The sequence below is a fragment of the Myotis davidii genome, unplaced genomic scaffold (assembly GCF_000327345.1).
Source record: "Myotis davidii unplaced genomic scaffold, ASM32734v1 scaffold18, whole genome shotgun sequence".
Classification (NCBI taxonomy): Eukaryota; Metazoa; Chordata; class Mammalia; order Chiroptera; family Vespertilionidae; genus Myotis; species Myotis davidii.
The window spans coordinates 6,623,856-6,641,481 of record NW_006292696.1 but is presented as its reverse complement, the minus strand read 5'-3'; the positions used below and the strand labels follow the sequence as shown (position 1 = coordinate 6,641,481).

Genomic DNA, 17,626 nt, shown 5'->3' with positions numbered 1-17,626 from the left:
GCCTAAAAGGGACCAGGCACCCACCTGTAGGGCAAGTTGGATTGTGGTCTTCACCCACCTGTTTTTTTGTTTGTTTTTCATGGGATGGTCCACCTATTCCCTTCTTTCTAAGCATATTCTCAAAGGTCCTGTGATCTTAGAGGTTCATTTTCTTCACTTCCTCTGTCTCACCACAAAGTTTATCTCTACAATATGGCCAGTCACCTCTCACATTGGTCCTTCCTTTCAGGTTAATCTGATAAACAAGCATTCGTGGTTATTTATCCAAGACTGGTTGCTAACAGGCTACTATCAAGCAACATTTCACTTTTTTATCTTTCTCAGAAATAGTAAACAGTACCCCATTTCTCTTATCTGCTCTTATCCATTTCCAGTAAATACCCATAGTGGGCTACGCAGGACTGAAGCGGAGCTGTAACCTCTGCGTGGGTGAGCCATTTTTAGGGCTCCACAGGTCCCTGCCAGTTAAGCTCCCTGATCCCGAGAAGTTGACCCTGTCTGCACAGAGAGCTTGCTCATCTTTGTGGAGGCAGCCAAGAGGGAGGCCTGAAGAGGATTAAATAAAGACCCTGCTGACCAAAGGAGTAAACAGCGCTTATCCAAACATCCTTTGGTATTTAACATAAAAGCAAAACACGGGATCTGGGAGCTGGTCAGAGGGTACCAGGTCTTGTGGGGACTAGGAGCCGATGTAAGGTGAAGTGGTTGATGAAAAGGAGTGTTGATTTAACGCATTGTTGGGAAACTTCTTAATAGAAGCTTAAAAAAACACACATGCCAAGTAGCGTTGGCTTTGGGCCAGGCTGGCGGGTGGTGCCATCTTGCTCCCAGTGCTGCTGCTGCAGCTGGTCCCCAGGCAGCAATGAGGCTCGCTCTGGGGAGGCCTTGGGGTAAGAGGAGATCCCTGCTCTTTCAAGTTCCCCCTTCCATGGCCTTCCTATTCCCTCAGAAAGGAAAGTGGGCCCTTGGACTTGTCAGTCCCTTATTTGGCTTTGGGGCTTGCCTTGGCATGTTTATTTCCATTCCTTTGGAGTCAGGGATGGAATGAGCACTGGTTGGGAAATCTTGTTTCTAAAACAGCTCGAGCCATCTTTCCCCCCCTTGTCTTTCTTCTTCGAAAACAAAAGAAAAAACAAAGCAATACTTACTGAATTTAGTATATGACTGTCGCAAATATGGCAGGCCTTGTCCGCTCTCTGAGACTAGCACTCCGCTTCTCTCCAACCCTTCCCAACATCTGCCCGTCCTGGGCATCACCGCTTTCATTTGATAGGGAAACAGGCTGAGTAGCTTGTGACTTGCAGAGTATCTCCTTGCTCATTAAAAAACATTAATATTAAAATTTCCAAACATCCCTGAGGGGAGAGAAACTAGATTATGAACCCTCAAAAACTCATTATCTCTATGTAACAATGATTAAAGCTTCATAGGTAGTTCTGGAAAAAACGATACCAATGATATTTGTAAAACACAAAGACTTGACACTGTTCAAGGAGTTTTATTTATTTTTTAACATTTCTTCATTTTATTTAAGCACATATTTTAAATTAGCTAGTCTTCTAACCTTTCACAGCATATGAAGTAGATTGCCATTTCCCCCATTTTATTGATGAGAACACTGAGGCACAGACTCACAGAACTAATAAGCATCAGAGCTAGTGTTTGACTGTATTTCCCCATTCGATCTTCTCGAGGAAGCTGTGGGTAGTAATTATTCCTCTGTTCACTTGCCATCTGGGAAATGGGGGGCTCGAGTGAGTGGAGCTCTTCTCATACAAATGCACCTCTCAGTCTTACTCACTGACAGATGGGGGACCCGCAGGATGGTAAGACTGGTTTAAACATTAGATAAAAAGAATGTTGAAATGGATTGCTTACATTAGATACAAAGCTTGTTCATTAATATCCTAGGCGCAATGAAGCCCTGCATAACCCTTGGCGTTCTCTCTTCCACTGGATGGAAATAATTTGCGTCTCTATTGTACCTTATTAGGTTTTTACAAGTTATATTCTCGTTTTAAAAAGAGCTGCCCTAATTAACTGTGAAGAGTCTTTTCCAGTTTAAGGCAGCTGGCCTCTCAGAGTCTGTGACCTGACAGTGCCCTTGTTGTGACACTGAAGGGGACTTCAGGCATCTTGACTCATTTCCAGGGTTTGAAAGGCCACTCATCTAGAGAGTAGTGTGGCTGGTACTCAAACCAAAGCTTTCCGAGCCCCAGGCTTTCCCTGTACCTTGTGCTGGTATCGTTTTTTTTTTAGGTTTGGGGAGGTTAGAAATGGGAAACAGAATTTAAAATGTTAAAATGGATCCAGTGGAGCAGGAGAATTCTCAGAGCCGGGAAAAGTATCACCTGGAAAAACTATTAGAAATACAGATTTCTGAGTCCTTCTCTAGAGAATAAAATTCTCTGTGGGTCTGGGATGGGGCCTGGGATACTATTTTTTTCCACAGCATTTCCGGGTGTAGTGCAGTTCCTGGACTAAGTCCCATAATGATGGCGTTAAGAGCATGAGCAAGAAATGAAAGAAGCTTACGTCATCACCAATACAGGAAGGCAGGGCAAGGATCCTCCAGGGAAAATAAGAGGGACCAGCCAGGCTGCACCTCCCAAGCAGCACCAGTGTCTAAGTGCCCGGATACTCTTGGAAAAGCAAGATGGGGCCAAAAGCTGGGGGAAGAAGCTGTCAGTAAAAACAGCCCCTGGGGTGGCGGAGTGATGTTTGCTTCCGCTGAGCTTGTCTGCCTAGGTCTTTCAAGGTGGTTTGGAAATTGTTGGCACTCCGTCTTCAACGCTTTGCTTATCTGAAGCAGCAGGAAATAGAGCTGATCTGAGAGATATTTTGCAACTTTGCTTTGAGTTGAAGTTGAGAGAGGCATTTCAAGTTTGTCTGACTGTAAACAACGCTTCAGATGATGGTGCTGGGTTTGAAGGCCCCGAGCCTTAGGAAAGGTGGGGTCAGGGGAGTGTGCCTTTGGGATCAGATGACACGTTACCAAAAGGTTCCAGGCTGCCACGGGCGGTTCACTTGTCCTTCCCTGGAGAACAACCTTATGTTTTATGTCTCATATTTGGGAGCTTATTTCCCCAGGTGGCATTCAGAAGCTGCAGGTCTTGCTCAAGGACTTTGGGGTCTGGGGCAGCCTGGGTTTCGCCAGGTGGACATTCCAGTGCTGGCTGCTGTTAGCATTGGACAGGATGTGGACCTGCCTGCGGGCTGGTGAGCCTGGAGGGACCCGCAGGGGGCTCTTACAGAGGGCAGGAGGGTGCACAGAAACTGCTTTTCCATCAAAGCCAGAAAAAGGAGGGGGCGGGGTGGGAAATCTTAGATAGCCCTTCTCTCTTCCTGGACACACATCACTCACAACTCGTTTCCTGAAAATCCTAATACACTCCAGTGCTGAGAGACGGCTTCCTGCCGATCTGCTGAGCCAGCTCCTTGTCAGGGAGGAGATGAGAACAAGATGTGGTCAGAGAGGGGGCGGGTGGGCCGAGCTGGACTGCTCAGTGGCCCCGTGGCCACTCTGCGAGGGGACAGCAGTGTCTGCAGGTCCTGAGAGCAGTGCCAGGGCACCGTATGGGCACAGATGGGCCCAGCTCGGGGCAGCAGGAAGTATTCGAAAGCAGTGTCTCATCTATCAGTAAAATTGCACAGATGGTGGTGATGAAACCTGACCCTTCCTTTTGCTTCAAGAAGAAAGGACCTTCCTGGCCAACATCTGCAACCCCATTTGGGGAAAGGGTTGTTATTGCAAAACACACACACACACACACACACACACACACACACACACACACACAAAACTAGCCCTGAAGGTCTCACATGTCCATCCTCTTCTTCCTGCCCCATGTTTTGCTTTTATGCCTATTGCTCCTCTCTGCACCCAATCGCACTTAAGAGCTGAGTCTCCTTTGTGTGACAGCACAGGTGTCCTCAAGGCCACTGTCATCGCCATCACACTGTGCTTTGGACTGCTGGTTCCTGGCAGTGCTGTAGTTTTATGCTTCCACCTTCTAAGAGAGAGAGAACAGAAAACTGCTTTAAAAGTATGGTCAGGACCAGCAGACCTGGTTGGAAACCCGGCTCTGACACGGTACCGTGAGAGCCTGGACAGTCACACATCCAGTTCCCAATGTCCTCAGTTACAACATGGGGAAGGGGTTAGTACCTTCCTCAGAGGTGTGTCGTGAGGGTGAAGTAATTGAACACGTAAATACATGTGAACGATTCTGATGGCAACTTTTCTGGGTTTCCCAAGCTCAGAAGGATCCAGGGTGTGATGGAAGCAGGGTGCGACGGAGGCAGGAAGGTGACCTGAGCTTCTTTGATATTTCTGAAGATTGCCTTCCTTAAAAGTATGTTGAAATCTTGTGGTCTAGAGTGTTCGTTTTGATCTCAACCCCAGAGGTCTGCCTGCTTCGGTGTACCTGGGGTGGAGCCCGACAAGCTGCATTTTTAACTAGTTCCTAGCAGGGCTGATGCTGCTGGTCCCAGGAGGGCAGTTAGGTAGACGAGGAAGCCGATTGTTCCTTGGAGACTCAGAAGACAGAAGGAAAGGCCAAGTAGGCGCCGCTCACAGAGAGGTAGTTTCTGGTTCAGTGTAAGGACTTTCCTTAACTACTAGATGCGTCTCAGGAGCTCTCTGTTGCTGGCTATGTCCAGAGATGAATGGCCATCTGGCAGATTCCCGTACAAAGTAGAATGTTCATTCATTTATTCATTCGTCCATTTATTCACCAAATAAATATGGGCCTCCTGCCTGGTAGCAGCTGGAAGCTGCGGAGAAGCCTCAAACAAGGCAGCCATGTCCCCTGCTCTTAGTGAGCCCATAGTCCAGTGAGTTTGGCTGATTCCTAAAGTCCCTTTCAATGTGGAGACTCTGAGAGTCTTATGAGTGGCCGAGGACTGGCAAGAATGTGGTCACCTGTGAGGTTCACTCTGGATGGCTTTCTTTGGAGCGTCTTAATGTGGCCGGATGAATAATTCTCCCCCTAAGACTGAGAAGAGGCTGATAATGTATTTATCAGGAGTACATTTTCAGTGAGCACGTTTACATCCCACTGGCGCCTGGATAGACCATTAAACTCTGAACCCCTGCCTGGCTGTCCATTATGCAGTCTCTGAAACCAGACCTAGGAAATGGGGCTGCAGGAATGAGCTAATTGCTTTTTTTGCCACTCCCAAGTGATCTACTGGAGAGTTACTGGCTGGGGAGATTTAAAGGGAAATAGGTAATTCCATCAGTTTTGCTGGGTCCTTCCATGGCACTTCCTGTTGAAAGCAATAGTGATAAATGCTAACCTTTACTGAGCTCCACTCTGTACCTACTTGGTAGTAAGCCCTTTTTATGCATTTTGTCGGTTTACTCTTAGGCAATCATGTTAAGTAAGGATATTGTCTTCATTTTTGAAGAAGAGAAAACAGATATTCAGAGGGAAAAAGTAAGCCATTTATGGCCATAGACACAGCAAATGTCAGACTGGTATTGAAACCTTAGTCTCGCCAACACCAGAGCATGTTCTCAGCTCCTAGCATGCTGATCGACTCATTCATTTGCTTGTTCCTTCATTTATCCATTCCTTCATCCAATAATTAGTTAAATTGTTCTTTCATTGAGTAAATGTTAAACAGGGATATATACTGGTGAGCAGAGCAGCTTGGCCTCTGTCCTCATGGGGCCCACAGTTTATCTCCCTCAGACACATAAGTGACTCCTCCCGAGATACGTGGCTGCTTAGATGCTCAGGAGAAAGAGAAAGGACTGGAAGGCAGAACTTGGCAAGTTAGCTACTGACCCAGAGCTTCCTTATAATGAGCTTCTCTACACAAGCTGAGTTTTGGACTTTGCTTTATTTTGACATTTCCCCTCTGGGTTTCTTTTCTTGTCCAGGGCTGGATGTTGAAGGGCTTGACATGATACAAGAGATCACTCTGTGGCATTTGCCTTCGGACTGCACTCTAGGGGTGGAGGGGAGTCTGAGCGCCAGGAGTCCCAGAACTCTTAGAGTTGGAAGTGACTCTAGAGACTCTCTTCAATGACCCCATCTTTTTGGGAAATGTCACCTCTTCCAGAGTCAGAGTGGTCCCTGCAGATTCCTTTGGCTTTCCATGCTGGCCTGAGCCTATATTTTCTTCTGAAAAGGAGTTTCAAATTAGGTTTTCAGTTTTCAAAATAAACACAAGATCATTATTTTAAAAAATCAACCGATTTTCAGAAATATGCAACTGACATTGTGAACATCTGCAGTCCCCTGAGATAACCACCATCAGCAGTAGGCACTTGCTTCCCCAGTTGTTTTCAATGCATACACTGGGGCAGCGGTTGCCAACTGGTGGTCCGCGGACCACTGGTGGTCTGTGAGGTCCGAAAGGTTGGCAACCTCTGCATTAGGGTGGACTATTATTGTTTTTCACTTAAAGGTATTTTGAAAATGCATATTTTCCTAAAACTTTTTTTGTTGGACTCAATTTTAGACATTTTTTCCAGTTAGTACATATAGATCCAATTAATTCTTTGTTTTTGGTTAGACTCCAACTTCTCTTCCATTAGAAACCTTTTTGCCCTCTGACCTTGACTTTCTATAGGTACATTCTGCTTTCAGTGTGGCTGAGCTAGTTGGAGCATCCATTTGGCTCCTTTATTATTATTATTACTAGAGGCCTAGTGCACAAATTCATGCACGGGTGGGATTCCTCCTGGCTGGGCCTGGGGTGCGGGTGAACCAGATTCAGGGCTGTCAGGGCCCCAGCAGCAAAGTCTGGGTCAGTGTGCATCATAGCTACTGGCTGGTCGTCTGGTCGTTCTGGTCATTTCAGTTATTTGGTTGTAGCGGTCACTTGGGCATATATATATTATATATATATATTATTTTTTACTTTTAGAGAAATTCTAGGAACCTTGCTTGGTGTTGCCTTTCCTTTGATGAGATATTCTTAACCTTAGCTTCAGGCGGTCTGTAGTAAGAGAGAAACCAATGTCTAATTTTAGAAAAGAATTTATTAGAAGGGTAACACACAGGAGTACCAGGTCTCAGGAAATCTGAACCACTAGGTCTCAGAAAGGACAGGCCAAGGCAGACTCAGGAATCCATGCAGCAGGAACAAAGGAACAGATGAATTGCTCCCATCTGTTCAGCTCTTGCGGCATTATTCCATTGGCTTAGCTTGGATCATGGCCACCCTTGGCAAGGCTAGGGAGGACACCTGGATTGACAGTCTCACCAAAACATGCAACAGGGGAGAGGTATTTCCTTAAAGAAAAATTGGTGTGCTGATCCTTCCTTGGATGCAGTGGTAGAAAAATCAATCCAGGTAAATTTTGAGTTATGTGTTTGCATGTGTGTTCCCAGGACCCAGAAAAAGTTTAAGATCACTGCTTTAGTCTCTTGACTCCATCTGGTTGTCTGAACTCAATGATGACCCCCACAAATACAAAATTCATAGTAAACTCTTCCTCCTGGTTTTCTTTTAGTTTCTTAGTCCCTTTGGCCACCCCGTTTCTCCTGCACTGAGATGTGGGGGATAGTTCTGCCTGCTTCAGTTAGAATGGCCAGCCATAGTTCCCAGGAGGGTGGAGTCCATCACCTCAGGAGACTAATGTCTTTTCTTATTCTTCACAGATACCTTTTCGCTCCAACCTACACAGAAACGCATTATACTCCGAGTGGCAACCCTCGAACCACCACGCTGAAATCCGAGGTAAGTTCCGGGCAACAAATAGCTACCAAACAACTGCCCTCCCTGGTCCCACCCCTGGGAAGTGAGGAGGCAACAGTGGGACTGGATGGAGATGTCCCTCCTCCAAAGCAATTGTTTCCCCTGACTGAAGACCAAGGGAGCCAGCAGGAGAGGCCAAGTGTGAACCTGTTGTTTCCTACCTGCACCCTTTCCTTTGATGGCTAAAGTGGTCAATTTTAGGATAATTGCATCTGATCAAAATTGGTATAAATCACCATGTAGCATACATTTTCCTTGCTTTATATTAATTACTCACATATTAACAGAAGGTTAAGCAAAAGGAGTGATTTCTGGTAATCCTGTCATCTCACCCAAACAGAAGTCTAATTATTCCTTTTTCATTTGGATCTGTAAGGTTTTGTAGTCTCCTAAGGTTTTTGTAGGTTTTTTTTTTAATATATTTTATTCATTTTTTTTTACAGAGAGGAAGGGAGAAGTATAGAGAGTTAGAAACATTGATGAGAGAGAAACGTTGATCAGCTGCTTCCTGCACACTCCCTACTGGGTATGTGCCTGCAACCAAGGTACATGCCCTTGGCCAGAATCGAACCTGGGACCCTTGAGTCTGCAGGCCGACGCTCTATCCATGGAGCCAAATAGGTTAGGGTTGTAGTCTTTTTTAATGTGACTTTAGGTTATGAAGATTTTCTTATTTTGCTTCTATATCCATATTGGGTATTTTTCCCCTCAAAGTAATTTTTCGGTTCAGATGTTTGTACGAAGATTTGTCATTTAAAACATGGTTTTTCAGATGGATACATTTTAGTTGGCTTCACAACCCACTGGTGAACATTGAAGGTAGTGAATCATGCACATTTCATGGTTTGCTTGCTCTTACTACCAGGGGGCCCATTAAAACAGCAGTTCTCAACCTGTGGGTCGCAACCATTGGAAAACACATATAGCATATCAGATATTTACATTACGATTCATAACAGTAGCAAAATTACAGTTATGAAGTAGCAACGAAAATAATTTTATGGTTGGGTCACAACATGAGGAACTGTATTAAAGGGTCGCGGCATTAGGAAGGTTGAGAACCACTGCAAAGTCATAGGCTCAGAGCAGAGGTTCTCAATCAGGAGTGATTTTGTTTTCCGTCATCCATTTACTTAAACTTTTGTTGATATGCGGGTAACTAACACGAAGCAAAGAAAATATGCTTCATGATGATTTATACCAATTTTAATTCAATGTAATTATCATAAAATATACTATTTGTTTGACCTTCTGAGCCAGCAAAGGAGGGGGCACTTGGCAATGTCTGGGGACAGGTTTGATTGTCATGGCCCAGAGGTGGTTGCTATTGGCACCTAAACGGTAGAGGCCAGGGGTGCTGCTAACCTACAACACAGGACAATCGCCCCTTTCCCCCCAGGGAATTACCTGGCCCCGAGTGTCACTAGTGCCCAGGTTGAAACACTGGATTGCAGTGACCCTTCTCAGACGCTGGGCTGATGGGATGGGCTGGAGGAGAAGGGAAGGTGGACTCTGGCAGGGGACATAATGGACTTGAGTAGCATGTAGAGATGGGAGATGTGGCGTGAAGACAGCAGCACAGGCCACTGCCAGTCATTACCAACTCAGGTTACTTTATCAGATTACCCTTGAATGATGAAAGCAACACTAGATGCATGGTAGCAGGTAGCAGGCAAGTTGACTGTGTCTTTATATCTTTGGGGAAGCTGTCCAGCTGTGGTGTGTCCACACATATTCTTCAATGCCCCTTGGCTAAAAGTCTTTCCTTCCTTAAGATTTCTGTTCTCCGCCTTGGGGGAGGCAGGGAGGGCACAGGCGTGCCTCGAAAGCCCTAGCCATGCCAACCTCACAAAGCACCCTCTTCTGAGTTGGGCTCTGCATTGATATACCAGCAGCTCAAGAATGGGTCTTAGTGCACAAGTTTGCCATGACCTCATGCTTCCTGCTATGAAAGCCCCTCAGGGTGGCCCTGTCCGGCCGAGGAGCTGAGAAGGAATGAGATGACTTCATGACTGTTCATTTACTTGCTCTTTGTGCTCTCAGAATTAGGCAGAGAACCAACCCTCAATCCCAGAATGCCCCTCTTCCTAAAGGTCTTGCTGACCCAAGTATGGCAGAAGTTATTGTTTTCTTACATCGCCTGCTACAGCCAAGCCCCCACCCTGCCCCATGGGGCTCCCAGTCAGCTTTCTTATTTGGGAGCTGAAGGCTCAAAATGAAGTTGGAATAGAATGAACCATTTAGCTGCATTTGACCCAAAAGTTGAGGACCATACTCTACTACCAAACTTGGCCTGGGGCAGCGGGAGTTCTGGGAACCTTATCAAATTCATCGGCTGGGCCTCTAGGCTGTAGGCTACAGCCCTAATCTAGGTCAGATCGCTGGGGGAATGGGTCTGTGAATATGTTCCAATAGAAAGAGTTACAGCGTGGGGTCTAAAGCCAGGGTTTTAGTTTTGGCTTTAGCTATTTGACCTTAAACAACCCTTTTGACTACACTAGTGTTGAATTTCTTCTTCTGAAAATTAGATATGCTAAGATCCAACTCTCAGGGCTGTGGAAGGGTAAGATGAAGCACTGATTTTATGGGAATTTATAAACATCTCTTGCAACGCCACATTTTACACATGAGGAAATTGAGAGAGGAGAAAAAGTACCATGCTTCAGTTCAGATAACCAGCAAATGGCAAGGCTGAGAGACTAGACCTCAAGTTTCCATTGGTGCTAGAAGATCATAGTTTTGACAAGTTAATTGGTATGCACTTTGCTGGGAGAGGCAGAGCATGGAGTCTGAAGTCAGCCTGCTGGGGTTTTAATCTTCATTCTGCTGTGTGGCCTGTGAATGACAAAACTTCCCCAACCTTTAGTTTCCCTTTTTAAAAAAAATGGGAGCCCTGACCAGTTTGGCTCAGTGGATAGAGCGTCGGCCTGCGGACTGAAGGGTCCTGGGTTCGATTCCGGTCAAGGGCATGTACCTTGGTTATGGGCACATCCCCAGTGGGGAGTGTGCAGGAGGCAGCTGATCGATGTTTCTAACTATCTCTCTCCCTTCCTCTCTGTAAAAAATCAATAAAAAATATGTTTTTTAAAAAATGGGAGTGGTATATCTACCCCATAAGGCTTTGTAAGTTGTTTAACCGGTAGTAAAAGCTGGATGAATGTTATCCCTTGTTACTAACGCTGAATGGCAGGCGTTATTACAATATACCTGCGACGTCATGTGTGACAGCCCTTGGGAAATGTAAGGCATGCTGCAAGTTAGTAGGGATGCTGTTTCAGAGAGCACCAGGCAGTGAGCAGGTCCAATGGGAGGAGGTACCAGGACTGTCATGCCCAGCACTGGCTCCGAGTTCTCTTTATATTTCTGAACTTCTTGACTCTCCATCACTCCAGTATCTGTGAGCCCCATTTACTCCATACAGGCTCAACCCCCTCTTCTACCCACAAATGATCCTGGGTTGTGGAGTCCATGGCCTTGTTGCTGAGTTCTAAGGACCAGGTTTAGAACTTAAACGCTGACAATGTGCCTCCAGGTTTCACAAGAGCCAGGGGCGGGGAGTGGAGGGGGGGTAGTGGAGTAGTGGGAGATAGGTGGAGAAGCCATGTGGCACACTGGCATTTGAGAGTAGATGGACTCCTGGCTGGAAGGAGGGTCGTGCCCACCTTCCCTCTTTCACTGATGCCGCAGGATGTCTCTGGTACAGTGACTTTCCTTTGTGCCCCAATAAAGGTCGGGATCTGACTTGTTTCAAATCCTTGACTGCCTCCTCCTGACTGCCTGGGCATGAATCGGGGAGGAGCCACCCTACGGGTAGCAGATTGTGTCTGAGCAGGTGACAGAGCACCGGACTGAGATAGACCCTGAGTGGAGTGCCAGCCTGGCCCGCCCCCTGGGACCTGGCTGTATGGCTCAGCTGGGCAGGGCATAGATTGGCACAGCACAGGCCAAAGATTCAGCCCGTTGTGAGCCTTGCCACTAATGTTTATTGCCGGCTGCCCCGGGCCAGTAACCTTGCATTCACCCCTGGAGTTAGCACTTGAGGTCAGACAGAGGTTGTGCAATTGTTCACATAGCTGGTTGGTATGGAGCTTGCATTTAAACCTGGCCTGAATGCTCAAGTTTAGTTATTAGGCTATTAATTAAATAGCCCTGGGCAGGAGATGGAGCCAGAGAAGATAGAGAATGGGTTGAATGGGTCGCTGTCACCTAAGTCACATGTTCCTTGCTGGGTACCAAGGAATATCCTGCTGGTGGATTGCTGGGACTGCTCAGCCCCAGGGTGTTGTGGTGAGTGGGGGAGGAAGCTTCCAGCAGCTACATAGTTTATATCCTTCCTAACATCTACCTGTTCAGGACCTGGCTCTGCCCTGAGGGTTACCTTCTCTCTTTTCTGACCAGCCTCTCTCTCTCAACCATTTGGGAAGGAGCTTGTAGCGATGGCCCTGTTACCATCCCTCACTGTGCCCAGGACAGTCCCGGTTTGCACCCTCTGTAGCCCTCTCAGCAGTGTCCTGGTTTGCTTCCTAAATGCTCTGGTTGCCCTACTTATAAACCCCTCTGCTGGCATCTCCAACCTTTATTTCGAGCCACTCTTCCTGGTTTGTAATTATATCTCGTGTGGCTTTTTCATGAAGATTGGCTCTCACCAGACCGTGAGTCCCACTGAAGCTGGAGCGCTGTTTGTTCATTGTTGTGTCTCTGGGGCCTCACCCGGGGCCTGGCACACGGCAGTGCTCCACAGATGTTTATAGTCACGGAGGAATCTAGCTGGGTTGGGAGGCCACATGGCCCTGAGACACACTGACTAGAGAGCAGCATCGGCCTCTGGCATCCACGGATGTAGGTGCCAAGTTCAGGCACGCAGGGATTCAGGGAGGTACAGAAAAGCTGGGGTCTCTCCATTTCCAGGGGCTGCTGTAACAAAGCACCATGAACTTGGAGGTTAAAAAAACAGAAATAGATTCCCTCATAGTTCTGGAGGCTAGAAGTCCAAAATCTAGGTGTCGGCTGGGCCACGCTCCCTCTGTAATCTAACGAAGAATCCTTCCTGGCTTCTTTCTCGCTTCTGCTGGCCCCTGGCCATCCTTGGTGCTCCTTGGCCTGTAGCTGCATCACTCTAATCCCTGCCTCTTCTTAAAAGCACACCAGTCTAGTATCACTTCACCTTAACTTAATTACATCTGCAAAGTTCCTCTTCCAAATATGACCACATTCTGAGGTTCTGGGTAGACATGAATTTGTGGGGGACACTCTTCAACCCTATAGAGCAGGGGTGGGGAACCGTTTTTCTGCCAAGGGCCACTTGGACATTTATAACATCATTCGTGGGCCATACAAAATTATCAACTTAAAAATTAGCCTGCTGTATTTGGTCAAACATTTCATTAACTTACCCCTAATGACTTGCCAGGGCCAGACCAAATGATTTCACGGACCTTATACGGCCTGAGGGCTGGACGTTCCCCAACCCTGCTACAGGGGGTCACAGGTGCTTCTAGTGGGGAGGCAGGCTCTTCAGAAGCCCGTGTCCCTGAGGCCAATATCATGGAAAGAGCTCTGCACTGGCTCTGAAATCCTGGTCCCGCACTAGCAGAGGGACCTGCGGCAAACCTCTGTGCTCCTCTGAGCCTCAGCTTCTTCGTCTGTTCATTGGGGACGATGACATCTTCCCCCTCCCCGCTCCCAGGACTATGATGAGGATCAAGTAAAGTGGAGGCTTGGAAAGCTGTCCGCAGGTTGTCGGGTCAGGCTACAAATATGATCCTCCGTGACCTTCACGGGACGTTAACATTGCGGGGCCTGACCTCCCTTTCTCCTGGCTAGGATCACTGCTTTTACCACGGGACGGTGAGGAAGGCGGAGGAGTCCAGTGTCACGCTCAGCACCTGCCGAGGAATGAGGTAAGAGGCCCTGACAGTGCTGGGGGACGCCTGGCTCTCTCCCACGAGTGGGATTCTCAGGACAGCAGGGCTGGCCTTGGGCAGGGGCCTTGAGAAGCCGTCCATTGGGTATGCATGCAAGCCAGTTGTGAGAAGGGCCGAGCTTGGGAATGAACTTGAGGCTCTTGAGTTTCAGTGATACTCAGGTATGATGAAGCATCGGAGCAGGAGAGGGTCGACTGCTCCTGAAGAGACAGCTGGCTGTACTCAAGATCCCAAGAGGGCCTTGCTGTGCATGCATGCGTGTGTGCATGTATGGGGCGGGGGGTAGAGGGCATACCGAAAGCACAGGGGTCAGTCAGGAGGCAACGGGAGAAAGGGAGATGTGGCAAGAGTCTTTATTGCGGCTTCTGCAGGAAGGAACAGGCAAGGCTTGGGATTAGTTTCAATAATTTCCATGGGATCTGGGGCTCAGGGGCTGTCCCTAGTTGTCTGGAACCTGGCCTGGGGTGAACAGGGCAGGGGGATAGTGGCCCAGAGGATGAAAGAAAGCCACATTTGAAATGCATGCTCACTGGCGAGTTTACTGTCTCAAAGAATTGGCTAACCCTGGGAGCAGATGTCAAAGCATCAGAATGTAGAATATAAATGATGGGGTCCACACACTTGAAACTGAGTTGGAGCATTTATTCCCACTTCCGCTTTGCTCTTCTCTGGTAGAGTACTTATAGGTGGCAAAAATATGAAATAGGCAGTAGTGAAAAGAAAGGACGGGAAGAGAAAGGAGAAGCAAGGGTAATGTTCAAGACAGAAAGTTAGCTGAAAAGTTCCACGTAGGAGGCATGTGGGAGAGAGAGTGACTCCTCATTCTCTGGGTCAGGCTACCTGGGTGTGAGCCAGTGGCCCTTTACCTGCTGGGCGACCTTGGGTCTCGATGGCCTGTCTCATTTGTAAAATGTGGATAAAGGGACTATATTCCTAGTGTCATCCTCATTAGATGGGTTAATGGATATCTAATGTGTACAACTGGCTGTCACATAGGAGCACCCAGTCACCTCCTCGATCCTAGCTTCCTGGGTATGGCTTGCAGATGGCCAGTGTCACCTGGGAGCGGGTTCAGTATTCAGTGTCTCTGGTTCCACCCAAACCTACTGGGTTATAATCTGCATTTTACCAAGATCCCCCAGTGTGCCCAGTACAGTTTGTCCCTGAGAATGTAGGCTCCTTGACAGTATACATTCTATCTCCAATATCTGTTTCTCCAGCCTACCTGAGTGCTTTGAATATAGTAGGACCTGTACATGTATATTGAAGTAGTAAATACCACTTGTTTAGACTCTTCCCACACTCCCTTTCTTTTGGAAAAGAGATGATCTGAAAATTTAATTGCCTGTTTTTTTGTTTTAATGTATGTATTTTTTTATTGATTTCAGAGGGAAAGGGAGAGGGAAGAGAGAAATATCAGTAATTAGAGAGAATCATTGATTGGCTGCCTCATGTACACCCCTTACTAGGGATTGACCAGGAATCGAACAGTGATCTCCTGGTTCACAGATTAATGCACAACCACTGAGCTACACCAGTCAGGCTAATTTCCTGGGTTTTAATGTGATATCTATACCTAATGTGTTGATACACCGTCTCTATGGGAAAAAAAAAGAAAAAGCCCTGATGTGTATCATCTGCTAATATGCTGGTAAAGCTATTCCCACCATGAGCAACTTAAAGTAGACAGCATGACGATACTGCAGGCAGAATTGGGAAGATATGCACATGACTGCCTCTTAAGATCCAGTAGGTTTTTCCACTGTGTACCCTTCTTCTCTGTCAACTGATTCATTCAATAATTGTTTCTTTTATTCAGCATATTAACAGTGAGTGCTTGCTCTCTGCCCATGCCCTACACAGATGGAAAGACAGGCATTGAAAAGTACTTTTCTCAGTTTTCTCTTCTGTAAAATGGGCATCAATGACTGGCACGGTAGAGAATGAGATGTGGTATGTTAACTGTACAGGCATACGCAATTATTGTCGTCTTACACCGTTTTATGACAGTGAAACTGCTCAGATTTACCTAGGCCCACTTGCAAATGCAAGGCTACAGATCCCACGTGTTTGTTTATAAATTGGACCATGTCTGCTCTGTAGGGCTTCGTGGTGAGTCAGCCAGAGGGAATTAGGCAGGAAACAAGCTTTGGCTGGGCCATAACAGTGGCCTCCAGTCCCCCTACTCAAGTGTCTTGGTTGAGCCAACCGGCCTCCCGGTGGTGTTTACAGGCCCAGCCAAGGCCACCTGCAGTCCCCAAGTAAACAACCGTTTTTCCCAAGAAGCAGGAAAGGGAGCATGCAGGTGTGACTTGCATCTCTCCGCCTCTTCCTCTGTCCCCTTGGTCTGGAGCGGTGGGAAGTTGGCTTGGCCTCTTGTAAATCATTCCCACAGCCAAGCCGACAGGGGGAAACCGGGTGAGCCGCCCATGTGTTTCTGTTTTGCATGCTTCCCTCTGGTGGGGTCCACCCGCCTTCCTTTCCCAGCCGTCTCTCTGCACACCTTAAGCAACCAAGGGTGACTGTGGACTCGACTGATTTAAGAGCTGGAGACTCGTGCCAGATGGCTCCATTTGGACTTGGGAAGGAGCAGCTGCGGCAGCTGCAGCCTTCAGACCCGTGTAACACTCAAGTCCCCCACCCCCACCCTGGCTCATAAAGCGATGTTGCAATGGAAAATCTTTTAGCAATTGAGCTTCTCCTGGAAACATGCTTCTGTGATTGGAGAAAGTAGGTAGGACTTATACCAAGTGGATTCTTCAGATACAGAGGAATTCAGCTGAGTTTCTAGATGGTTGCTAGGCCCCCCTCTTCTCTCCAACCAGTTCTTTGAGCTATTTCAATGGAAGAAGAAATATATGACCACAGTAAAAAGAAAAAATTCAGATAGTACAAGAGTGTACAATGAAAGGTAGGTCTCTTACCCTGAATTTACAGAATCTTCCCTTCTAAGAGGTGGGCATGGTTGTCAGTGTCCTGTGTTTCTGTTAGAAATATTCCTTGCAAAAAAAGAACATAGATATGTAACGAAGTGCTTTTGTCATCTTATTTGGGCCACTGACCCCTTTGAGAATTGAGTGGAAGCTATGGATACTTATAAACTACACCCCCAAAATGCTACAGCATTTTGTTACGAATGTCGGGTGTCCATACCCATCAAGTCTGTCTCCGATGAAGAGCTCATCTTCTAAATGTCCACAGGATGCTTGGCGAACTAACACAGAGTAGAAATGTCAGGAGCGATGGTTATTTGTGAACAAGTCTAGGCAGCGTGGGGTAGAAATGTTCTTGATTGAACCTGTGGGATATGGGAGGCACTGCGTGTGTGTCAGTGTGTGTCCCTACCTCACTGTCTGTCAGGAGGAGAGATATTGATTCCAGTAAAAATATTTTTTAAAATTTGATTGGTCAACTTATTTTTAAAGAAACTGCTTATTAAGAATTGTCATTACATAATTAATTAGTGTGTCAAACATTCAAATAATGCAGAAGTGTAAAACGAAAAAAGTGAAAGTTCTTTCTTCTGTCCACCCTTTCAACCAATCCCATTCCCCACCTGTAATCACTGTTGGGTGTACAAATAATTGAAATATATAATTGTGTGTATATCGTATGTATGTTATACATATATATTATTTTTTAATCCAAATGAGATTACCCCATACTTACCATTCTGTAATTTTTTTCCATTTAACAAAAAATTGTATTTAAAATAAGTAGACATCACAAAGTTTACATAGCAAATTCTGTAGAATTAATAGATGACCTCAAATGTTCCATACTGTGCCGGGAGCTGGTCCATCCTTGCTGTTTCAAGGGACCTGGCATATATGGCATACTGTTCTTAATATGTTTGCTCACCTTCTTGGCACTATGTGTTTTAACCAAGGTCACCTCTCCGAGAAAGGTTGTTTCCCCAGGTAGGGATTTTCCCCTGAAGTTAGGGAGGGAATAAAACCTCTTCACTAAGCGCCAGGCGGGTAATT

At 46.6% G+C, this 17,626-nt stretch overlaps 1 protein-coding gene across 1 annotated transcript in view; it reads left to right on the top strand.

The window, feature by feature from the left end:
• The window catches only part of ADAM19 (ADAM metallopeptidase domain 19), a 78,648-nt gene that overhangs the window by 23,747 nt on the left and 37,275 nt on the right, over positions 1-17,626 (top strand). Inside the window, exons 3-4 of the mRNA XM_015565645.1 lie at positions 7,620-7,698; positions 13,540-13,616. Of these exons, the coding sequence (XP_015421131.1) occupies positions 7,620-7,698; positions 13,540-13,616 (156 nt within the window). The remainder of the gene's footprint in view (positions 1-7,619; positions 7,699-13,539; positions 13,617-17,626) is intronic.